Source organism: Pelmatolapia mariae, linkage group LG4, assembly GCF_036321145.2.
Source record: "Pelmatolapia mariae isolate MD_Pm_ZW linkage group LG4, Pm_UMD_F_2, whole genome shotgun sequence".
Lineage (NCBI taxonomy): Eukaryota > Metazoa > Chordata > Actinopteri > Cichliformes > Cichlidae > Pelmatolapia > Pelmatolapia mariae.
Window position 1 is genome coordinate 15,792,793 of NC_086230.1, and position 25,961 is coordinate 15,818,753.

Sequence of the window (25,961 nt, forward strand, 5' to 3'; positions counted from 1 at the left end):
AGTTTATATGGAAATAAATACAAATTTGATTTGACATGTTTGTAAAATTAATTTAAAACAAAACAGGACTTCAGGTTTATTAAGCTGATAACTGCTGTCAGTCAGAGGCTGACAGACCTGCACAAATACTCAGCAACAGTCAGGCAGAGATGTTTAGTTTTATATTTAAATGTAATTTATTTAAAAATATGCAAATAAAAAAGTTACTTAAAAGGGAGTGGTGCTTCTGTGTTTCAGTGAGAGGACCAATGAGCTCACATCATTTCAGCTTCAACATCAATCATGTTCACTCTGATACTGCTGCTGGCTGCTGGATCCTGTGAGAAGCATTTAGTGGATTCACTCTAATAAACACTGAAGAGTCAGATAAATGATGGTGATAATATTGATTTCTGTTTCCACAGGTGTGTACAGTATTGATCTCATCCAACCAGACTCAAGGATCGTGCAGCCTGGACAGTCTTTGACCATCACCTGTCGCGTCTCTGGTTATTCTGTAACTGGCTATGGAACAGGTTGGGTCAGACAGCGTGAAGGAAAGCCACTGGAATGGATTAACATTATTTGGGCTAGTGGGAGCACTGCCAACAATGATGCTTTAAAGAACAAGTTCAGCATCAGCAGAGACACTTCTGCTCAAACAGTGACAATAACAGGACAGAATCTGCAGCCTGAGGACACAGCTGTTTATTACTGTGCACGCCGTTAACACACAGTGATATAAACCACTGACAGACCTGCACAAATATTCAGCAGAGACACACAACTACACACAATAAATGTGAAAAGGAATTACTACAGTATGAATTAGAGGAGTCTGTTGGAGACATAATAAAATAGAAATACAATGGTAACTGTGTATTATTAAAGATTTTCCCACACGATCCAAATATTTGCTAGCAATCATTTATTAGCCACTCAAGTCACCCCCCACACTGAGGGGCCAAGGGATGGAGGCCATGTACTGTAAGGTCTTGGATGAGAACTGCCTCAGCCAGAACACTTAAGATTGGTTGTGGATGAGTTTTTCAGCATGACATTGACTCATAGTGCTGAGGTAACAAAGGAATAGCTTAAGAAGCATTTAAAGGCCATGCAGTGGCCAAGTCAGTTTCCAGACCTATAGGAAATCTATGGAGGGGGGTTTAAAATTCAAGTTCCCCAGCATCAACCAAGAAACCTAAAGGATTTAGAGAGGTTCTGCAAAGATGAGTGGACCAAATTCCCTCCTGGGATGAGTGCAAACCTGCTTATCAACTACAAGAAGTGTCTTACCGCTCTGCTTGCAAACAAGGGTTTCATCACAAACTGCTAACTTAAGTTTTGCTTGAGGATCAAATACTTATTTCACTCAGTGACATGTTAATCAGTTTAGAACTTTTAAGTAATGTGTTTTTTTTTCTAAATATTTCCTTTATAATGGAACTACCAGAAAAAAACTGATTGATTTCTTTGCAAGTGAGCAAACTTGCAAAGAAATGAACAAATTCAGTAGGGAACTATTCAACAAACTGAACTGAATTACTGAATTTGTCCCTACTGGACAAATTCAGTAGGGAATCTAATATCTAGTTCCCCCCTTTTTATTTTAGGACACTGTACATTTTCCTCTACAGCCAAAGAATCTTCTTATGGATCTCATTTTAAAACAGAAGAAGAAGAGCTAGGCAAAGTTTTCCTCCCTTATGGAGGAGCTGACATTTATTAAATCTTCCTTATTGAGAAACCTTCTCATTCAGTTTGAAAAAAGAAAAAAGAAAAACAAACAAAAACAATCAAGTAAGAGTAATCATGAATTTTCTGGTGGATTTTTCAAAAAAACATTTTGTTACAACAACTTATCTTAAGTCATTTCTTGGTCTATACTCATAATAAAATAATATATTTAGTGGCAATGCAAAACAGTACTCTGTTTTCAGTTTTCATGAAAATAAACTACATTTGATTTTTTGAAATTGCTTCAAAATTAAAAAACAAAAAGAGTTATTATGCCAATCATCTACATGGTCACACTACAATAAACCCAGCCTATGTCACTAAAATAAAAACACTTTGCCATACAGTCTTGTCAAAAATAAAATATAATATTATATGTAAATATAATTTATTTTAAAAATATGCAAATGAAAAAGTGGTGAAAAGGGATTGGTGATTCTGTTTCACTGAGAGGACAAATGAGCTCACATCATTTCAGCTTCAGCATCAATCATGTTCGCTCTGATACTGCTGCTGGCTGCTGGATCCTGTGAGGAACCTTTGGTTGATTTAATCTAATTGACACATTAGAAACACTGAATATTCATATAAATGATGGTGATAATGTTGATTTCTGTTTCCACAGGTGTGTACAGTATTGATCTCATCCAACCAGATTCAAGGGTTATGCAGCCTGGACAGTCTTTGACCATCACCTGTCAGGTCTCTGGTTATTCTTTGACTAGCTATGCAACATGTTGGGTCAGACAGAGGAAAGGACAGCAAATGGACTGGATTAACTGCATGTGGTATGATGGGAGCACTGGCAACAATGATGCTTTAAAGAACAAGTTTAGCGTGAGCAGAGACACTTCTGCTCAAACACTGACAATAACAGGACAGAATCTGCAGCCTGAGGACACAGCTGTTTATTACTGTGCACGTTACGACACAGTGATACAAACCACTGACAGCCCTGCTTAAATACTCAACAGGCAGCAACACACAACAATACAACCCTTTCAACTAATGTCCTGTACAAAGATTAGCAGTCCTGTACATCCCTGTAGCTGGGGGTCAAAGGTCAAGACAGCAAGAGAATATCATGTCCTTTGTCTACAGATAGATCTGTATGTATTTGTGCATGTATTTAATTATCAATTACTTTAAAATTTATAAGTTAAATATTTACCTTATTTTATTGTTGCATTTATATCCAATTAAAATTATACTGTAAAACAAACAAAACAGGCTTTAGGTTGTGTGAACAGTGGTGATACAGTCAGATCCCTGTGCTTCTTAAAAAAGCTCCTCCAGTGGAGACCTGTAACATAATAGAAGTTCGAGATTGTCATTAAAACTGTTAGTCTGAACAACAGTTGATGCTATTACTATTGGTGATATCTGAAAAATATTTATGAGTTTATTTATTTATTTTTTCGGTAACTGAAAAAAAAAAAAACAGTTTTTAAAAGTTACCGACTTGACAAATGTTGATGACCAGTCTCTGGTGGAACCACTGGTTAAAAGGCCTGAAGACTAAAACAGACTTAAGTGCACAGCTCTGAGATTCTCATTCATCAGCTGGATCAGACAGGCTGTCAGAAAATGAATAGAGGTGATTGTCTGGTTTGGCAGTTACAGCTGTAGCAGCTGTGACTCTCAGTCAGTCCAAAGCAGATTTAAATCACCAGTGTGAAATTATTTTATTTATTATAATTACTTTTGTGCTTGGGAGCCACTTGAGGATTTTTTTTAGTTAATACACTTGTTAGTAGAAACAATGTCTGATCTGTTTAAGGGAACTCTGATTTAAAAGCATTCAAATGTTATCTCATGTACCTTTTTTATTTTTTTATTTTTATGCTGTTTTCTTGTAGGTGACAGAACTGATGACGTTATTGAGCTCAGTGTGATTTTAACACTTAAAAGTGTTGACTATGTTAATTTCTGCTCAGTCTATTCAGTGAGGAGGAGTTAATGCAAACTCAGATGTCTTTTACTTCTACTTATCTCACAGTAGCGAGAATGACAGATCAGTAGAGTCACAGTTTGATATGATGGACTACAAGACAGGACTGCTGTTTTTAACTCTCTGCTGGGCAGGTGGGGATTTTCACTCGTAATTAGTTGTTTTGCCTTGAAAAATAACAACTTGTGTTGTAACTATGTTATTTTTCTTTTTCATTCATCTGACAGGTGTTGATGGTCAGACTCTGACTGAGTCTGAACCAGTGGTTAAAAGGCCTGGAGAATCCCACCCACTGACCTGTACAGCCTCTGGATTCACATTCAGTGCCTACTGGATGGCCTGGGTCAGACAGGCACCTGGAAAAGCACTGGAGTGGGTTGCAAGCCATTATAACAGTGCTAACATCCGCTACTCTCAGTCAGTCCAAGGACGATTCACCATCTCCAGAGACAACAGCAAACAGCAGGTGTATCTGCAGATGAACAGTCTGAAGACTGAAGACTCTGCTGTTTATTATTGTGCTCGAGAGTCACAGTGACTGAAGTTGTTTGAGCAGCTGCACAAAATCCTGCAGTCATTATTCTATCTAATTTATTTTGCATGGCAATTGTAGTATAATGAGGATTTTACTAATGCTACCAAGAAGTTCATATTGCAGATGTGTGGGAAGCTTCTTTACAGTACTTTCAGCCATGGTCTCCTCCAGTGGCATCATGTAAACGATCTCATTATCAGAGGTACCTACAGTTCAGACGGTGTGGTGATTGGATGGTGGTGAGTTAATAAGCAGTTGTTCATATGTGTGGAGATCATTTCAGGCCTCATCAGACATTCCAGCTGTTTAAAGGTAAACAGAAACAGATTTCAATATTCAGATTTCAATAATATTATTATTATTCAATATTATTCCATTTTCAGTAATCTATGTACAGTACAGTATACAGTATAGTACAGTTCTCTGCAAAAGTCTTGAGATACTTTTCATTTCTTCATGTTTTGAGCCACATGTTCTTCCATTTCCTTCTTAACTTTATTGATTTTCAAAAAGCATTTGCTTATAGGAGTTAAGGAGTTTATGAAAAAAAAGAAAACAAAAATCATTTTAAACCAGAGAATATTATGAATACTAAAAAGAAGTAGAGAAAATTCACATATTTCCAATCTGTATTCAGTTTGTAGATTTCATTTTTACATTTTTTAATTGCAGACGTACAGTCCCTTTATTCAAATGGGCATAATGCATTTCCTCATAACTGTGATGTATAAGAGGACAGAAGAGCTCACATTGGTTCAATTCAATTTCATCATCAACCATGTTCTCTGTAGCTCTGACACTGCTGCTGGCTTTGTCATCATGTGAGACGCTTTGGCCAATTCATGCTACTGAATACGACAGAAATCCTAAATAATTAAATAAATCATTTAGATTGGATCAGACAAGGTGAAGGAAAACCACTGGAATGGATTTTCTACATATGGTATAGTGGGGGCACTTACCAAAATGATGCTTTAAAAAGCAAGTTCAGCATCAGCAGAGACACTTCTGCTCAAACAGTGACAATAACAGGACAGAATCTGCAGCCTGAGGACACAGCTGTTTATTACTGTATATTTTACAACACAGTGATACAAACCACTGACAGACCTGTGCAAATACTCAGCAACCAGCAACATACAACCACACACATGCTGTAATTGTGAATCTGTAATAAGAGCATGAGATTCAGAGCTTGTTGAGTATTCTATTTTTCAGCCAATATCACAACTCTATTTTTTTTAACTTAATTTTAATCATATGTGGTACAAGACAGGGATGCTGCTTTTAACTTGTTTTCATCTTCATATAGTTCCCAACCTAAAGCAAATTCTTTTTCTTTTCTTTTATAAATTGAAAAGTGCTTACAGTCAGACTCTGATTCAGACCTGTAAAAGGCCTTGAGAACTGGTTCCTGAAAAAATATCGAAATATGATGCTGCTATTCTACTGACAATCACAGCCAACGGATACACATTCAGTAAATCTTGGATAGAAGAACTGAAGTGGTTTGCTGCTGTCACATGTGACAGTGATTACACCCATTATCAGCTCTTACAAGGTGAAGCCAAAGGTTGGACCCAGGGTGCAGACTCACAAACACGAGTTTGAAGCAAAAGCAGTCTTTATATACAGTAGCAGTGTATTTAAACAGACAGAAAGGACACAGACTTCTCTGGGAAAATCTGAAATGGGGAGACCGGGAAGGGGGGCTGGCAGGCAGGATGACAGTGGCGCCCAAACAGCTGAGGCAGTGAAAGGTCTGAGAACAGGCACTGAAGATCACACACAGATAGCTTAACAGGAGGCTTGGAATAAAGATGGCAAATAATGGATTGGGGAGACAAGTGTTACCACAGAGGTAGTAGTACAATGTGGTGGAATTTGCCTCTTAAGAAACGTTGACCTGATGAAGGCAATCCAGAACAGTTGGGAGAGGTCCTCTTCTGAGGCAGCTCCACCCTGGTAACGCCTGCTTACGGGTCAAAACACAAAACAATAACACATAACCCAGCCTGCTCATACCCTAACAGAGCTGACTCTTGCTCACAAAAATAACACAAGTCAGAGTTGTAAAACTGTTTGAATTCCATTTTCTGGAACACTGGAGGGCAGTCAGCATGAAGTCTCACCCTTTAGATAACAGCTAGATGAGCAGACTGCGAATTTAGCTGTGATTGCAAAAAAGTTAAGTACATCTTCAATTTTTTTCTCCAATGTCTCTTGCGGTACTCAGTGTTCCTGTTGGCTGTCATTTTGGGGCAATAAATTTTGTTTCCAGCAGACAAAAAGAAACTTTGCTTTGGGTGATTTTTCACTGTCAATTAAAGATTAAGTTTAGGGTTTTTTTATTTTGTTAATACACTTACTAGTACAAATAATGTCCAATTTTAAGTAACTTTCAAGTGTTATATCATGTACCTTTTTTATTATTTGATTTCTGTGCTGTGTTTTATTGTAGGTGACAGAGCAAAGGATGTTATTAATCACAGTGTGATTTTCAACTAGTAAAACTAGGAGGTAATGCAAAACCCAGATGCCTTTCACTTCTATGTATTTGACTGTAGAGACAGAATGTGACAAAATGTGACTACTGATCAAAATGTGATCAGTAGTCACATTTTAGTATGATGGACTGTAGAATTGTTGTTTTTCACTCCCTGCTGGGCAGATGAAGGTTTTCACTAGTATTTAGTGGTTTTTGTTGTGTCCTTAAACAGGGGAAATATTGAGGAAAGATGAATGAAGACACTGAAACGCAGCTCTCACCTTCACTTGTCTGTACAGATTGACTGCCCTTCATTGAACAACTCACAACCATCCAAGGCCAAACTCTTGCCACTTATTTCCTTTTAGATTCCCACTGCATTTTCTCTACAGCAACACAGTCAAAACAACAATGAAGTTATTTTGTTAGATATAAAGAATCGAAGTTCATACTCAGAAAGGAATTACATTTCTAATCCACCACATTTTGTCCTAAAAAAATACAACTTACTGTATAACTGTGTTATTTCCCTTTTCTTTGTTTTTTTTTCTTTCTCTTAATTTATCTGATATGTGTTGATGATCAGACTCTGACTGAGTCTGAACCAGTGCTTAAAAGGCCTGAAGAATCCCACAGACTGATTTGTAAAGCCTCTGGATTCACATTTAGTGACTACCAGATGATTTGTGTCAGACAGGTTCCTGAGTTGTAATAATCAGATATGATAGTGCTATCATCTATTAATCTCAGTCAACCCGAAGCCGGTTTACCATCTCCAGAGACAACAGCAGACAGCAGGTGTGTCTGCAGATGAACAACTGGAAAATTCTGCTGTTCATTATTGTGCTCAAGCGCCGCAGTGCCTGAAGCTGCTGGAACAGCTTTGCATGATTCTAATTACAGTTTATGTATTTAACATCTTAATTTTAATGTAATGAGGATATTACTAAAACTAATGTTATTGTTACTAATACTATTAAGGTGTCTCTTTTGGACTTGTCTGAGAAGTTCTGGAAGTTCTTTCAGCTATGCTCTTTATTCTTGCCTCCTCCAATGCCATCAAGAAGATGATTTCATTATGAATGGTACCCACACTTCATAAAACATGGTGATCAGTTAATAATAAACTTTTCATATCTGTGCTGATTTCAGGTCTCATTACACATTCCAACTGTTTAAATGGATTTTCCAGGTCCAGCTGTAACAACTTTTCCACCCAAATGAAAAGAAACAAAACTACAACACACTCATCAAACTTATCATTGCATCTGTAGTAATCTTGAAAGAGGGGGTTCATTTTATTATCTGCTTTCTTATGGAATTCTTCTCACTGACACTGTCACACACACACACGCACTCTCTCACACACAACCACATTAAATCTGAATTTGACTAAGGAGCAACCTGAATGTTTTTTGTTCCTTTTGTTAAATTTGCTGTCCCCCGTATTTCAATATTATAAGCAAAAACTAGTTATTTTGGCCAAGATATTCTTATAATCAAAATATGTTATTTTACAATCCTAATCAGCACAAACGGTAAATATGACCAGTGTATTCATTTGTGTGAACAGGGTGGCCTGGAGTAGAGTCAAACTATCCCAGAGTGAAGCACCTCTAAGAAGCACAATGGCACAGAACTCACACTTTCATTAAACTGTTAGTCTGAACAACAACTGATACTTTTTACTATTTTTCATAATTTCCTTAGGGAGTAGTACTAAATTAAATTAAATTAAATTAAATTAAATCAAGTATACTAAATACAATTTTGTTTATTTGTGATCATGATACAATATTATTCATTATTATTATTATTATTAGCAGTAGTAGTAGTAGTACTTGTATGTGTACTTTGGATTTTATTTGAGAGCCACAGTGACTGGAGCTAATTCAACAGCTACACAAATTCCACCAAAATCAATGCTGATTATGTGGGTTTTATTGAAACTGGTAATATTTTATCTTAGAAAGATTAGGCAAAAAGAAAAGGAAAGCAAAAAACACCCAACTTTTGTACAGTAAATTGAATTGCTTAATGCATTGTCCAAGTATCAGGAAAAAAACAACAACAACAAAACAAACAAACAAGAAGAATGAAAATGAAATGTGTAATAAGTTGTTTCTTTTTCTTTTTAATAGAAAAAAATCTTTATCACATCAAAATAACAATCATTTAAAAACAAATATGAAACATAATAGATACATTTGTTCTAACAGAAGTTTGGAGAGTTAAATAAAATGTTGAAAAGACCCCAAAATATCATATCTGGGTTTGCTGCAACAGAAAAATTCAGTGTATGGCCGAGGCCAGGAAAGTGTTTTGAATGGATACAAGTAGAACAGCATTCCCCTCACTGTCAAATCTACTCCCTCCACTGAATCTTTTAAAACAAGGCTCTCAAAACTTTTTTCATTGGCATTTGAGACTATCTGAATTGCCCACTGTCTCTTTTGTGGCATTATTGCCACTATATGTTTAGCACCTGCTAACATGTATTTTACTTTCCATTCCCTTATGTATTTTATCCATTTTATATTTTGCAGAGCACGTTGGTTAACATGAAAAATCACTGCTGTTGGATCTTCTCAAAGCAGTTTTGTCAGAACTAAAGATGTCCTCAGCAGCACGTCATACCTGAAAGTCAAACACGTTACAGCAGATAGCTTTATAGTGTAAATGTTTTTTTTTTATTTGGAACCACTAAAAACTACTGGTTTCAAATAAAGTTTTTGTAACTTCACAATACAATAGTTCATTTTAAGTTAGAACCAATTGTTAATGACTTACTAGTTCTTTCCTGCTTTTAAGGAGGAGTCAATGCAAATGTTCCATTGTCTTCTACATTTATTTGTCTGACTGCTTAGAATATGACAGCATAGTGGGCAGAAACAGTTATACAAGATGGACTACTGGACGGCACTGCTACTTTTAACTGTCTGCTGGGCAGGTGAAACTTTTTGCTGATGCTCTTATGTTTTTTTAATTTATGATAATATTTTTTTGTCATGATTTTTTTATTTCTGTTGACAGGTGTTGATGGTCAGACTCTGACACAATCTGAACCAGCAGTTAAAAGACCAGGAGAATCCCACAGATTGACCTGTACAGCTTCTGGATATACCTTTGGAGACTACAGCTTGGTCTGGGTCAGACAGGCTCCTGGGAAAGGACTGGAGTGGATTGCTTACATATATTGGATTGATGGCAGCACTTCCTATTCTCAGTCAGTTCAAGGCCGGTTTACCATCTCCAAGGACAACAGCAAACGGCAGCTGTATCTGCAGATGAACAGTCTGAAGACTGAAGATTCTGCTGTTTATTATTGTGCTCGAAATCCACAGTGACTGAAGTTGTTTAAACAGCAGTACAAAATCCTGCAGTCCTCATTATGCATCCTAATTGTAGCATAATGAAAACATTATCCATACTAATACTAATACAATTAAACCTAATCCTGGGAGAGGGGATGGGCACATCAAGGCCTGAAGATGAACTTATCTCCAATCTGTGTCAATATATTATCTGATGATAAGGGAGCCAAATCCTTGGAAGTTATAATGTAGCAGGAGGCTATAGCCCAACACGGGAAAGAAGAGCAGAGAAAAAGACAAAATATATAAATCCAGTTTGTGAGTCCACAGTGTTTGTCAGTGGTTGATCCTCTTGTGTTTTTTGGTTTAATCTAAGAGATGGATCTTAGGAAGCTATTGTCTGCCCATCGAGGGAAATTAGAGGAAGAATAACATATTCCTCTCGTCAGTAAACCACGGTCATGTCACTCTCTGTCCCTCTCAACACTCATATTGCTGAATATGTAAGTATCTGATGTTTTCAAATGTCTGACTTGCTCCAGTTAAACTGCAAGATCAGAAACTAACTTAAACGGGGCTTCACCAAAGAGGTCAGGGCAAACTCTGGATTGGACTGGGAAGATTAATCAGGGTTCAAACTTTGTGAATGATGCGAGTTTTCTGCAGAGCTCTGACTTAACATGTGTCAACCAGAACTTTTTACCTTCAGGTCAAATATGGGAAGAAGAACCTGCTGCTATTCCTCTGTACAAAACCTCCAGAGCACCTCCATATTCTAGATTCATTTTTAAACAGCTGCTGCTGCTGATTACTAATGTTATTATCAGTAAATATTACTCTCAGTAGCAGTCACTCACTTCAACAGCTCCACCTCCAGAGTTGACAGCAGATAGCAGTTGTTTTTGCAGGTGCAGTGGAGAAAAGTGAGATTAACAAATTTAACAGTTTAACAGTCCTGCAAAATCCAAAGAGCAAATTAGAGTATTAAGCAATCTTGAAATAATAAGTCAGTTAGCATTTTTTTTAACATAAGGCAGAGCAGTTTCATATCAATTTATTTTTAAAAATGAGCCAGAACCATATGCAGTATTTTTATTTTTATGTTTTTGCACTCAGTCACACCTGTTTCATTTCCTGAGTTATTATTTTCTGTGGTGCAGTATTTCCTGGTATTCTGGGAATAAAGAACACAATTTGAATACTGAAGCACTTAATTCTTGACTTTTGGTGTCATGAAGTTTTAGCTTTCAGTAGCACAAAGGTATGAAAAAAAAGTGACTTACTAACTAGTCAGCCCCTAGTTGGTCAGAATTAGTTAAAATTAGTTAAAGTTTCAACAAATTAGTCAAATTTCATTAGAAGAAATTTCTAAAGACTTTAACAACATATATTTATATATTTACATATATTTAAATACATGTAAATATATGTATTTACATACATTTTTGTCGCAGGTGTTCTTTCTGCTGTACTTTTGAGTTTCAGTTTAATAAATGTATGTAGGACGAGCAAACTGCAAACACATTCTCAGAGGAATCCAGTTTAAATCCAGTTTATATCTTATTTAAAGGGGAATTCATGGATTTGTAAACATACCATGCACTCTCCTATCACGAGTTACACAAAGCGAACGCTCCTGTTGTTTATTCTCTGTGTTTTTGATGTTGCTGAAGTTGGGACCATAACAGAGTTTGACCCAGTTGTTAAAAGACATGGAAACTCCCACAGACTGACCTGCACAACATTATTTTAACACGTTTTATGATACAGTGGTGTGAAAAACTGTTTGCCACCTTCCAGATTTCCTTTTTTTGTTTTTATGTTTATCACACGTAAATGTTGTAAATCATCAAATAAATGTCAATATGAGACAAAGATAACAAGGTCTAAATCAAGGTGTTTATTATTAAGGGGAAAACAATCCAAACTTATGTGGTCCTGTGTGAAAAAAACTGATTGCCTCCTGAACCCAATAACTGGTTGGGCCACCCTTAGCAGCAACAAGCAAGGGCGTAGATTTGGCATGGATGGAAGGGACATGTCCCCACCAATATCCAGCGATTATTGAATTGTCCCCACCAATAATTTGATCTCTTCGAGTAAAGAAAAACAAACCCGATAGAAAGAAAAAAAAACGATCTGTCAACGTCTCATTCACCCAACGGAGCAGAAAGACTGGAGTCCTACATCATGTGACAAATATGGCCAATTGTGATTGGCTGTACCTTTCAGGGAGCTCTGTTTAGTTTTAGCAGTGGCAAGCCTGCGCTGCGAGGACCTGCAAGGAGGAGAGGAGGATGGCAGCACAAAGGAAGAACCTGGATATAAGAAAGTATTTTTCAAAGAAACCTGTAAGTCACTTAAAGCCAAGTTCACTCATAAAATGTGTCCGTCACAATAACGTTACAGGCTATGTTAGGCTTTGGCCCACATCAGTCTAAAATTGTATGTAACCATGAATAACGTGTTTTGGAAACTAACTGCACCACAGGCAGCACTATTAGTTATCTCAGTCTCAGAGTAGCATTTCTAATTTTGATTGAAACTGTCAGAGAAAACGGCAGCCTCGAGCAAGCCAGGATATTAGTTTACAGAGGCTGTTAAAATTATATGTCTAACGTTAAAATGTTGGTGACACAATAATTTCATCCTAATGGCACTGACATATTCATAGGGTAAATTTTTGAGACAAAATATCATGAGGTAGTCATGATTTTGCAAATATTCCACCTTGTAGTGCAGTTTGCACAAATTGCTTTAAAAATGCACTCACCCTACAAACATTACTGATGAGTCAAGATCTGCACAAACTGACAGAAACACTGAAGCAGCTACACATTTTATTCTTCTTGTCATGTATGTCCTATTTGTCAGGTGACAGAAGAACCAACACAAAGCTCAGAGAGTAATGGTGATACAAGATCACAGGTGAAATGTGATGATGACTTGTTGGTTCATGACTGTATTTGAAGCACATGTGTGACTGCATGTATTTGGAGTGTCTCACTGTTATTTATCAGGTGACAGAGGCAGCTCTGCCATGTTGTAGCTCAGACAGAGGTGAAGAGGCGAGGTCACAGGTGACTGACTGATGATTTGGTGCTATAGATTAACTAGTATTTATTATCATGACAATTGTTAGGCTGCTGATGTAAATTGATTCATTAGTGTATATTTGACAAAGAATCTGAATTGACATGTCTCACTTTTTTATATGGCACGAATCAATGTGTTATTTTATCAGGTAGCAATATATCCTAGTGCAGTCAGAGGGGAGGAGCCAGGGCCAAAGGTGAGGCACATCAAGCACAGAATAATAATTTTAATCTGAGGATAAAACGCAGGTACTGAGGCTGAAAGAAGCTTCAGTGATCTCAGAAGACTAAAAACATGGCTAAGGTTAACAATGACTCAAATGAGATTAAACAATGCTGCTGTATGTCCACCAGGACAGACTGGACAGTATAGATGTAAAACAAATATGCCAGCAGTTTATCTCAGTTAACGAGAGGAGAAGGCATGTGTTTGGCTGGTTCACATAATGGACATTGAGGTGTTGTGTGGGACACCAGTAGTCCATGTCTGTTGCTGTAAGAGTAGTTCATGTTTAGAATAAAACATCCCAGCTCACTGATTTGATCAGTGCAATAGTGCGCCTAAAATGTTGCATAATTTTGCTGAGAGATCTTTTACTTTGTGGTCATCTTAGATGAGTAGTTTTATGGACAAAAACCAGCAGGTCATTCAGTGTTCCCTTAGTGCTAATGTATCAGAGATGTTGGTGTACTATAACTGAAGTAATGTTGTTAAGTCCTTAAAGTCATATTCTTTTATTGTCATGACTCTATTTTTATTTTTGTATGATACCTGATTTATATGGAATATGGCTGCAGTAAACTAAAGTCTAAAATACTTAAGTAATTTAACATTATATAATTCACATATAAAACTATGAATTGTAATTTTAAATGGTTTAAAAGCATGTAGAATAGCATATGTAGGCAAATATATTTCTCCTTTTTTTATCAAGAAGCAAAGACAAAAAGGGAAAAAAAAGAGAAACAGGGCAGGGTTCGGTGGTTGAATCATCCGTCCCCACCAATGCCAAAACCCAATCTACGCCCTTGGCAACAAGTGAAATCAAGTGTTTGTGATAACTGGCAATGAGTCTTTTACCAGTTCTTTGGATGTTGTTTTGTAGTCTTTTGCGATGTCTTAGATGATAGATTCACTACTGGGGTAATTTTGCTCAGCCGGCCACTCCTGGGAAGATTTACCACTGTTCCATGTTTTTGCCATTTGTCGATAATGGATCTCACTGTGGTTCGTCGGAATTTCACAGTTTTAGAATGACTTTATAACCTTTTCCAGACTGAGAGATCTTAGTAACTTTGTTTTTCTTTGTTCCTGAATTTCCCTGGATCATGGCATGATGTCTGTCTGGCCTTTGAGGATTTTTTAGTCTAGTCCACTTTGTCAGGGAGGGCCTATTTAAGTGATTTCAGGTGAACAGGTGTGGCAGTAATCAGGCCTGTGTGTGGCTAGAGAAATTGAACACTTTCCAAACAGTTACTAAACCGAAGTTAATTTACATTATAACACCTTCATAAGCACCTTTATTTAGAAACTGCATTTTGTGTTTACTTGTGTTACCTCTGTCTAATATTGAAATCTGTTTAAGTGTGACAAACATACCAAAAAATAGCTAATCAGAAAGAGGCAAACACTTTTTTTCCCACACCACTGTATATTGACGAATAATCATATAAGTTTGAAAAATATTTTCTGTTTCTGTGGTAGAATATTTGTGATGATCACCCTGAAGTGTTGTTTAGGCTAGTTTTCAACTTTGCTCTAGAACTACGGTGGAGTTGGTGATGGATGAACCATAAACTAAAAACATTAATTGAAGAACAATTTCAGTGTATGCTTAGAGTAAAACATTGACGCATCTCTTATCTCAGGAGATGTTTTTGTTCATGGTCCCCGGCAAACAAATAAATATCAGTTACAGTTTTTAACCTGCAAATCTCTGCTCTGAAAGTATGAAAAGGTGCAGGTCCATCCCCGCTGATGGAACAACTTTGAGGAGAAAAAGTTAGGAAAACGTAGTTTTATATTCTGTTTCTTTGTGTGTGTGTGTGTGTGTGTGGGGGGGGGGGGGGGGGGGGGGGGGCTGTAAAAGGGTGAATACAATTAAACAAATATTAGGCAAAAGTTGTCCTGAAAAGTTTATGATATAGAACAGTCACCCTTCTGTTGGCTCCAGTTAGTGCCTCATGTGGTTTATTCTATGCAAAACTTACTCGTAAAAGTTTTGCGAGATCTCAAAAAAATAGACTGCATCCTTCGCAGGTCGTATTTGAAGGCCGAGTTGGTGTATCCTTCATGACCCAATCTATCCCAGAATTCATAGCGCGGCCCAGCCAATTCGTTTCCAACAATGGCGGCAGCTACTTAGTTTTAATATTGCTCTTTCTGAGTCACAAAATAAACTTTTAAGATATTTTCAGGTGTGAATGTAACTGTGTAAAGAAGTTTTGGTAAAGGTTGATTTTTCTTTTTATAATACATACAGACCACCATTCAAATATCCACATGGAACACAAATTACAAACTAACTTTTAAAAAATGGCTTTAATTTAATCCGTCTACAAGGCAAAGAAGTTTGTGATAAAGATCGGTCAGACTGGATGAATAATTGATGGATGAGTATTTAGAAGAAAACAGGTTCTGTTATGTGTAATAGTTGTGCTAATAGTTTTGCAAAGTGTGTTATAATATAGCAACAACTGAGATACTAGGTGCAATCAGAAGAAACTGTAATGACCTCAAATTTCAAAATATTTAACTTTTTGTCTTTTCAACACAGTGTCAAAGCTCAGTATGGGACAAAGCAAAATGTTTCACTAAGTCAGATTACATAGTCAGTGCTATAATTGTTGTTGAAGAGACATTAAAAATGTTGCTAATTTTTAAGGTTGTGAAAACATTTTAAGACATTTGCTTACACCGAGCATTCCTTCTAGTTTCACCATGAAAAGAGTTCACGCGGAACCAGTCTGGTAGTACAATGTGAGGAGGAGTCAATGCAAAATTTATCTTCAGCCTCTACTTATCTGACTGCAAGGAGCATGACAGAGAGAGCAGATGTCATGCAGTTTAACATGATGGACTACAAGAGAGGACTGCTGCTTTTAACTATCTGCTGGGGAGGTAAAGCTAAATGACCTTTAATTAGCAATAAAATGCTGCAAAATGAAAGAAACTGACTATCATTTGGTTGTTATTTAACAGTTCATGCCCAGACTGTGACACAATCTGAACCAGTTGTTAAAAAACCTGGAGAGTCTCACAGACTCACCTGTACCACCTCTGGACTCTCATTTAGTAGCTGGTGGATGGCCTGGATCAGACAGGCTCCTGGGAAAGGACTGGAGTGGATTGCAATTGATACTAATGGTGGCACCAACTACTACTCTCAGTCAGTACAAGGCAGGTTTACTGCCTCCAGAGACAACAGCAGAGAGCAGCTGTTTCTGCAGATGAACAGCCTGAAGACTGAAGATTCTGCTGTTTATTATTGTGCTCGAGAGTCACAGTGACTGGAATCAGTGAAGCAGCTGAACAAAATCCTCGAGTGGATCTCAGACATATGTTTTAAATCCCTGTTAAGAAAACAATAATGAAATTATTATTTCATTATAATAATTAAATTATTGTTTTCATATTTACATTTTTTGGAACAATCTCTTTGCTTTTGCCAGTGTCATTACCTTCATGTACATCTATTAAAGAGATGGGCTTTGATGATTTGTAAGATTTTCTTGTGGTCTATGTAAAAAAAAAAAAATAAATAAAAAAAAAAAAATTATATATATATATATATATATATATATATATATATATATATATATATATATATATATATATATGTATTGGCCTGTTGCTTTTCAAGTTGGTACCTGATTCTTACATATAACAACAATAATCAACAATAAATATAAATTCTGTTTAGATTTAATGCTAAACCAGCAGATAAATCGATGAAATAACTCAAAGCACTTTTTCTTTAACAGGCTTTAAATTTCTCGCTGCCACGTTAAATATTTAAAACTGCTTATTGTCGTTGAACTTGTGCGCATACTTTGAGAATTATTCCAAACACAGCTTACTAAATAAAAACAAAAAGTCCAAAGACGGCACAGACGACACAGATGACACGACAACGAACAAAGGGAGACAGAGGACTTGAATACACGCATGAGGTGATCAGGGCAAGTGGAGACACACAAGGACACAGCTGACTAGAATGAGACATAATGACAAAGGGGAGAGTAAAACTAACATAAGGAACCAAGAACAAAGCAGGAATCTGGACATCTGGACATGACATGGGCAACATGAAAACACAGACAGAAAACAGACAGACAGAAAATACATGACACAGAAGACTGAGACAGACTCATAACTAACTCATAACAGACATGAAAGGACCTAAAGTATACTGCAACTCAAGGCAATAATAATAATACTAAGACTTAGTATAATTTTATAAATAATCCAAAAATACAAAATAACTCATTAACCCTTAACTTAAGAATAGTACATGAATAGAAAATGTAAACATATGTAATGTAAACATAAGAAAACAATACAAAAATAATACAAAACGCTGGGTCAGAGACCCAGCCCCCGACAGAAGCGGTGTTCCACTCAACCATTTCAGCTTTAGAGATCTCTTACTAAACTTGGTTGACATCTTAACTCCCTACTGGACTACAGTATAACACTTCTGCTTATCATGTAGGGAAAGTGGCTGTATCAGTGTGAGCTGAACTAACAGAAAATAAATGTAAAGATTAAGAGTATAAATTGAATAGATCACTAACAAAAGATCAAGTAGAATTAAAGCAGCATTCTTGTGTTCATCATCTAAACATAAAACATTATAACTGTTAATGCTTTCTACTTAATGACAATCAGCAAGTCTTTACACTGTTGCATCCAGGTGTGCTGTGCACCACTGCATTACTGACTTCTGATTACAATCTAAACATGTGTATGATTACAAATAATAATGTGACAATGAATAGTGATGGTGACAAAAAAGAAGGAAAATCAGTTTGTGAAATAAAACAACAACAACACACACGTCATAGATGAACACGTAATGGTGAGTAAAAGAAAAAAAAAAGTTTAAAAGATCAAGAGGAGAAGGAGGCGTCAGTGTAGCCACTAAAGCTGGTGGGTTTAAATGTCCCACCAGTGCAAAACTCAGACGTCCAACCTCTACTTATCCGAGTGAAGAGATGATCATAGTGAGCACTGGATTTAGTTTTCATAATGGACTGCAGAACAAGGCTGTTGCTTTTAACTTTCTACTGGGCAGGTTACAATTTACAGTGAAAGGCCTCTTTATTTATTTTAAACGGTTTTGAGCTAAAAAAAAAAAATGTTTTTTTTTTCTTTTTTTAGTAGCTGATGGGTGGATTATCATTTATTGTTAAAATGTTGACAAATAAAATTTTTGTTCTGATTTTACAGTTCATGGTCAGAGTCTGACATAGTCTGAACCAGTTGTTAAAAAACCTGGAGTCTGATTTAATGTGTGAAATATTTCTTTACTTTTCACTTTTTTACATTTTGAAAATAAGAAAAAGAAGAAGAAAGTACTCAACAGCAATAGAACAACCTTAACATCCATCTTTTTTTTTTTTATACTTCAAGTATTTATTAGATTTTGCATTTTATAACAGCAAATACAAAAATGCAGCAACTAAAAGCAAGAAACAAACAAACAAAACACAAAACGAGACAAAACAAAACAAAGACAGTGAGGTTTTAACATCTGTTGTATTAAGCTCAAATGTCCAAGTCAGGTAGACATGTAGGTGCAAAAATTGTCCCACTATTCCACCGCAGCTTCCGTCACATGATGTAACTTTCCCAACATCTTTTCGCACGCAACATTCCCAATCATTCTTTCTTTCCACATTTTAAGCATTGGAGTATGGGAGTCCTTCCAATATTCCAAAATGACACGGGCACATGTTACCAATGCAGTACTTAACACTCTAAACTGGTGTGTATTTAATTGCGGCACCTCTCCTTTGTCTCCTTGTAGACATAATTTAGGTGATCTGGGTTGGTTACAAAGTGTCCACCCCTGCAGATAATTCAGTACAGTGTTCCAAACTGGAAAAACCAGCGGGCATGCCCAGAGGGCATGTATCAGAGTACCTTTAGCTTGTTGGCATTTCCAACACAAGTCATCTCTACCAATCTCCATTCTATACAGCCTTGAAGGAGTATAATAGTATCTGTTAAATCAAATCAAATCAAATCAAATCACTTTTATTGTCACATCACATGTGCAGGTACACTGGTACAGTACATGTGAGTGAAATTCTTGTGTGCGAGCTTCACAAGCAACAGAGTTGTGCAAAATACAATAATGTAAAACAAGCAAAATATAAAAATGGCTAATCTAAAAAGTAATAAATATATGTACAATATGTAAAGGTATATACTTTCCCCCTGGCTTCCCTAATGTATAATCCATTGTTCGACAATATAGAATCCCATGTATCTTCATCCATTGTACGCCCTAGATCCCTTTCCCATGCTTTTTTTAGGCTCTTATTTATATTATTTTTAATCCATGGGCAAATATTATACCATTTCGCAGCTGTGCATAGAAATGGGGATAGTCGCATAAAATTCTCTATCGGGTTACTTTCACGTGTTATTGTATCTCCTCCTTTTAAACAGTTTCTTATTTGCAAATACTTCCAGAAATGACTGTTACCCTCTAAACAAAACTTATTTTTAATATCCTCATACGACATGAAAACACCCCCTTCAAATAGGTCACTAACAGTTCTGATACCTCTTCTTAGCCATTGTGTCCAGTAAACAGTCTGCTTACCAATTTTAATTTTAGGATTATACCACAAGGGGGCATACTTTTGTACATATGACACAAGTTTATATTTCTTATGCACCTCCAACCATACCATTTTCGAAAATTTCAAAATAGGGTTTTGCGTCTTACCGTGATTATTTACTTTTTGTGATAAAATATCAATTGGTGTGAATGGAGATGCAAGCTCTTGTTCTATTAAAATCCAATCTATATTGTTTTTCCCTGCCCAATGTTTGCCTAATCTAGCCATTTCAAAAGAGATGCTATAATACTCTATATTGGGCAGGGCTAGCCCCCCTTCTTTCTTAGGTTGGGACAGTCGATTAATGTTAATACGGGGTTTACCACCCTTCCAAAGAAAATCTTTTATCATATTATTGTAGCTTTGCAACATCCCTTGCGGGATACACATAGGCAGCATTCCTGTATAATAGTTGATGAGTGGTGCCACAACCATTTTAACTGTGTTCACTTTTCCCCACAATATCAAATTTAGTTTACTCCATTTACCCAAGTTTTTATTGATCTTATTTAATAATTTTCCCATACTGTTAACCATAATATCCTCAATATTTGGGTTCAATTCAATTCCAAGATACTTCATTCCCTTGTCTACCCACTTAAAGTTAAAGCCAGATATTAAGTTATGACTACAAGCCCGGGAAACTGGCATCGCCTCTGATTTATGCCAATTAATTTTGTACCCCGAAAACATTGAGTATGTATTAATCACCTCTAATAGTTTTGTGATAGAATTAGTTGGGTCTTGGTTTAATACCAGCACATCATCTGCACACAGGAATAATTTGTGTTCTCTGCCTCCCCCAAATACACCTTTAATCTCTGCATTTTCTCTGATTTGAATAGCTAATGGCTCTAAAAATATTGTAAATAGTAATGGGCTTAAATTGCATCCTTGACGTGTTAATCTGGAAATACTAAAAAAAGGAGAAAGTATCCCATTTGTAAATACAGCTGCTTCTGGACCAGAGTACATAGTTCTAATCCATCTGCAAAAGTTGTCACCTATTCCATACTCTGCTTTTTTGTTATAAAATTCATGAAGATCATATTTAAGCTGACAAATCTCTAATTGTTTTTCCAATTTACTTATATTTTCCTCCAAAGTTTTTATCTTTTCCTTACTTTCTCTATTTTTCCTAGAACTATAGCCTATGCACTTTCCACGAATAAATGCCTTCAAAGCATCCCATACAACGGCCAGCCTGTCCGTAGATCCAACATTCACCTCTAAAAAACATCTTATATCCTCTTTTAGGGTTGATACGAATTTTTCGTCCTGCAGTATGCTTGAATTTAGTCTCCACCGACCCGTTCTGTTCTTTTCAACATTTAGATTTATGTGCAATTCTACTGGTGCGTGGTCTGTTAAAGCAATCACACCTATGTCACAGTTTACTACTAAATGGACACATGATTTAGAAATCAAAAAATAATCTATTCGGGAATATGTCTTATGCGAATGAGAGTAAAAGGTGTATTCTCTTTCCATAGGGTGAACAAGCCTCCAAATATCTACCACACTGAGATCTTCTATTAAAGCATCTATCGCTGTCCCAGTTCTAGTACTTGAAGTTGCATTAATAGCACTTCTATCAATACATTCGTCCATCACATTATTAAAGTCTCCACCTAACAAGATCTGGCCCTTAATGTTCCCTAGCATCTTATTAACCTCATCCATAAAATTAGGTTCATCCCTGTTTGGGGCATAAATATTGCACAGAACAACCTGAACTCCATTAATGAGAGCCTGCAGAGCTAACACTCGCCCATCTTCATCCCGGCTTTCCTTCAATAATACAAAGTTTAGTCTTTTATTAATAAGTATCATGACACCACGACTCTTGCTTGATATTGAGTTATGAAACACTTTCCCAACCCAATCCCTTTTTAATTTCAATGCTTCACTTTCATTCGCAAAATGCGTCTCCTGGATGTATGCAATATCAGCATTATGAGACTTGAAGTAGCTAAGCACTTTTTTTCTTTTGCCTGGTGTGCCACAGCCATTTATATTCCATGACACAATATTAACATCCACATTCCCCATGACTATGCCATGTTAAGGTATCTATAAGCCTTATATCTTCCAGCCCATAACCATTAAACCTGTGCTGGTAACCCTGCTTGAACCAGAACATAAGTTTAAACAAGAACAGTACCTCACCTATGGAATCTCTACTAAAAAACAAAACAAAAAAACAAAACAAAAAAAAATAAACAACAAACATAACAAAAGAAATAGCACCGTCCAAAAAAGGAACATGACAGCGCAAAAGCCCCGTGGGCAAAACCGTCTCTGGTCCGTGATGGTCCCGTGGACAGAGAACTACTGTCCTCCTGCTGTACCGGCGACACCCCAGGGAGCCCGCCCTCGTCTTATGTAATTATTAACAATGCGCTCCCATACACGGAATTTAGCTTACTAACCCCTTACTCCACCACTTCTTGGAGGTTCTCACGTGCAAATTTCTCTGCCTCCTCAACGCTGTCAAATCTCTTCTGCTGGCCTTTCCATGTTAATCGAAGTTTTGCTGGATGTGCCAGGGTGTGCTTTATCTGATGCTGCCATAACTTCTTCATTACTGGGGAGAAAAGCTTCCTCTGCGCTGCTCGCTCCGCGGTCATATCTTCATAAAATGACAAGCGGCAGTTCTCCCACAGTATTCCTTTCTTCTGCTTAGTGGTCATGAGAACTTTTTGTCGTGCAGTGTAACGGAGAAATCTCACCAGCACGGTTCGAGGTGGCTGACCAGGTCCCAGGCGTGGTCTCGTACTTCTGTGACATCTTTCCAGCTCATATTCCTCCCCTTGTAGACCTAGGCCATCCGCGAGTATCTTCATCACATAATCATTTATGCTGCCACCACTTTCTAGACCCTCTTCCAGACCGATAAGCCGAACATTCTTTCTGCGGTTTCTGTTTTCCTGGTCGTCTACTCGGGCCCATAGTTGTTCAAGCTTTTTAGCTTTTTTGCCATTATCCTCTGTTATGCTCCTCATTTTGTCTTCCACATCTGAGATGCGGCCCTCAGCTTCGGTCATCCGTGTTTGGATTGCACTTATAGCGTTTTTAAATTCCACCATGTCTGACTTGATGTGAGATACATCGGCCGCAACACTATTTAGGATAGCTCCAAGCTTAGTCATTTCGGCAAACAGGCCACTTATATCCATCTTTGGCCCTTCTTCTTGGCTAGCAGGGCTAACCTTGGCACTGCTAGCATTACTTTCCCCCACCGCCATCGTGGAGATTCCGGTTTGCACGCTCTTCTTCTTAGTTCCTGTGGCCATGTCTCTCAATAAATTCGAGGACACTGATCTAGCGAGTCACCGCAGTGTAGAAATATATTATTTGGGAGCGTTTACCTTTTTTAAAACTAATGTAGGGTCGACGGGGGTCAGAGACTCTCTATGGTGCGGCCATTCCCAAACGCTCCATCACGTGACTCAGCCTTAACATCCATCTTATGTGTCCAGGCCTTTCTCTTTTTTTGTCTTTTCCACCCTTGGTTTCTCAACAACTCCATACAGTTTATTACAGTTTGATTACAGCCAGAAACCACCTGTTTCTGCCTGTAATCACTGCACACAGGAACTCTACATTTGTGACACAAACTGCTGACTTCACAACTTTTGTGTCTTGGATCTGAAATTTTGCTGTCTTTGCTTGGCCCTTTATGCTTTTTTCTGTGGCCAAGTTGTGGTTTTGTCACCCCACACCGCATTGTTCCAGTGACTGGGGTTTGCAATCGGGGTAACATTGCAGCAGACTTCTCACATGTGTGAGATGTGTGTCACATTTTGTTGTGATACATTGTACTGAGTACAACAGCCATTCCTTTCTTCCTGACATAGCTAACCATGCTAAGGCTGCCACTGAACGCAAACTGTGTTGCAAACTTCCCAGGACTCAGAAGCCTTCATCCGAGGAAAGTCGTTTGCCTCGTCCTATTGAAACACTCAGTTTATTTAAATCCAGGTTGAAAACTCACCTATTCTCAGCTGCATTTGAATAAAACACCAAATCTACACTTTTAAGCTTAAATTTCAAAACTTACATTTTAACTACTGATTTTATATACTGTTCTGATTTTATCTACTGTTTTTTTTAATCAATTTTAAATCATGCTTTTTATTGTTTTTGTTTTTTAATGTCTCTGTAAAGCACTCTGAATCACATTGTTGTTGAATTGTGCTATATAAATAAACTTGCCTTGCCTATTGTAGAGTCCCCACAATATTGTCACCAGGAGACACTGTGGAAGAGGCACACTGGAGAACTAATCTGATGATCCCATGAAATTTCATGGGAAATCAATGCAGGTCATTTCTGACCCACTTATGGAAGATTGGGGTAGTAATACAAAAACTACAATTTTGCAAAATGTACAAATGGAAAGATATCTATTTGAGGAATAGGTCAAATGTGAAATGATCACAACTTTTATTAATTAGATATTGCGAGTAAACAACCTCACCTGGTCATTTTTGACCCACTCGTGCATATAAGCAAGTTCAGCATTTCCACAAACTCTTTCAGCTACACAGTGACTTTAGCTGGACAGAATGTAATATGTATTACTGTGCCAGAGACCCATACTAACACAAAACATCAGGAGATGTTTTGGACAAAGTCACCAGAGGAGGAGTCCAAAGACCACGAATTCTTTCAGGACCGTTTCATTGATAAATGGAATAGCAGTTTATTTAGCAATTAAAGCACAAAATTCTGCAAGGTTTACAAAGACCAGTCTACAGACGTTAATCTGAAATGACGTTAACGCCACAACACGGCAAATCTCCGTTAACGATCACCCCGTGCGTGGGGCTGGACGGCGTCAACATGTTAACGAGCTAACTGCGCTAACGCAGTAGTTCCCACCCATGTAATTGAGCATTGCATGGCACAGCCGACCTACTGTTTTACTTTTGTCCATGACGCGCTTACCTTCAGGGTCATACTTCACATGAAGACCAAAATAGTTCCAAAGGCCAGATCTGAATGCGGGCGGGGGAGGTTCAATTTGCCATGTTGCAACGAGCTTAGCTTCTGTCTTGCTAGCTTGCGCTGCGCTCAGTGGATCTGGGCTCGACAGTGCAGCCTAGGCGGAGTAGTCGAACGCAGATCCACTGAGCTCTCAACTCAGACAGCATCGTCAGAAGAAAAGTTGATAAAATAAATTAAAAATTTTGTATTGTTCGATACACATGCGTACCGAACCGAAAGCACTGTATCGAACGGTTCAATATCGATATGAGTATCGTTGCACCCCTAATATTTAAAGGTATGGACTGCTTTGACAAAATGAAAATTAAAAGTATACGGGTAAATCCAATATAAGATCTTTACATGGTGTGAAGTTAGGTTTTTGCATGTTGTGAAACATCCAGCAAAAAAAGATCAATATATTACTGAGCATATCACATATTCTCAATAAATTATTAAAAATGAAGCATATACACTTCTGTTATACCCTTGTATTCCAATATAAAGTAAATTTTGCTAATAACAAAATCACAACATTCTGTTTCTCTCTGATATATCAACCAAACATTTTGTTAAACCCAAAAATGTTGTTTCAAATAAACCTAATTTAAACTAGCCTACATTGTTTTTTCACTCTTTCATTATTAATACTTACCTCATAGTGTCTGAATGTTATTCACAGTCCGGTTGCAAGTCTCTGAGAGGAGGAGTTCATGCAAAAACACTGAGAGCGTCTTCATCTTCATATCTGCCTGCAGGGATGATGATCGAGAACAGTGGACACATCTCAACATGGACTGTAGAACGGGACTGCTGTTTTTAACTCTCTGCTTGGCAGGTTAAGAGTTATTGTTTTTTTTTGGTTTTTTTGTCTTTTTTTTTGATGTTCTAAATATTTTGTTACATGCTTTAAAGTTGTGCAAGTCATTCATTTTCTCATTATTTTGTAGGCGTTAATGGCCAGACTCTGACAGAATCTGAACCAGCGGTTAAACAACCTGGAGAGTCTCACAGA

At 37.2% G+C, this 25,961-nt stretch overlaps 3 gene segments (V, D, J or C); all 3 read left to right on the forward strand.

Moving 5' to 3' along the window:
• Positions 1 to 282: 282 nt before the first annotated feature.
• On the forward strand, positions 283 to 4,205 carry LOC134626694 (Ig heavy chain V region 914-like). The segment is given in 3 exon segments: positions 283 to 319; positions 405 to 515; positions 3,895 to 4,205. Coding segments are annotated over 3 exon segments (459 nt in total).
• A 5,389-nt stretch (positions 4,206 to 9,594) lies between these two features.
• Positions 9,595 to 10,037, forward strand: LOC134626695 (immunoglobulin heavy variable 3-43-like). The segment is given in 2 exon segments: positions 9,595 to 9,640; positions 9,724 to 10,037. Coding segments are annotated over 2 exon segments (360 nt in total).
• Positions 10,038 to 16,138: 6,101 nt separating this feature from the next.
• On the forward strand, positions 16,139 to 16,609 carry LOC134625374 (Ig heavy chain V region 914-like). The segment is given in 2 exon segments: positions 16,139 to 16,220; positions 16,302 to 16,609. Coding segments are annotated over 2 exon segments (390 nt in total).
• Positions 16,610 to 25,961: the final 9,352 nt, after the last annotated feature.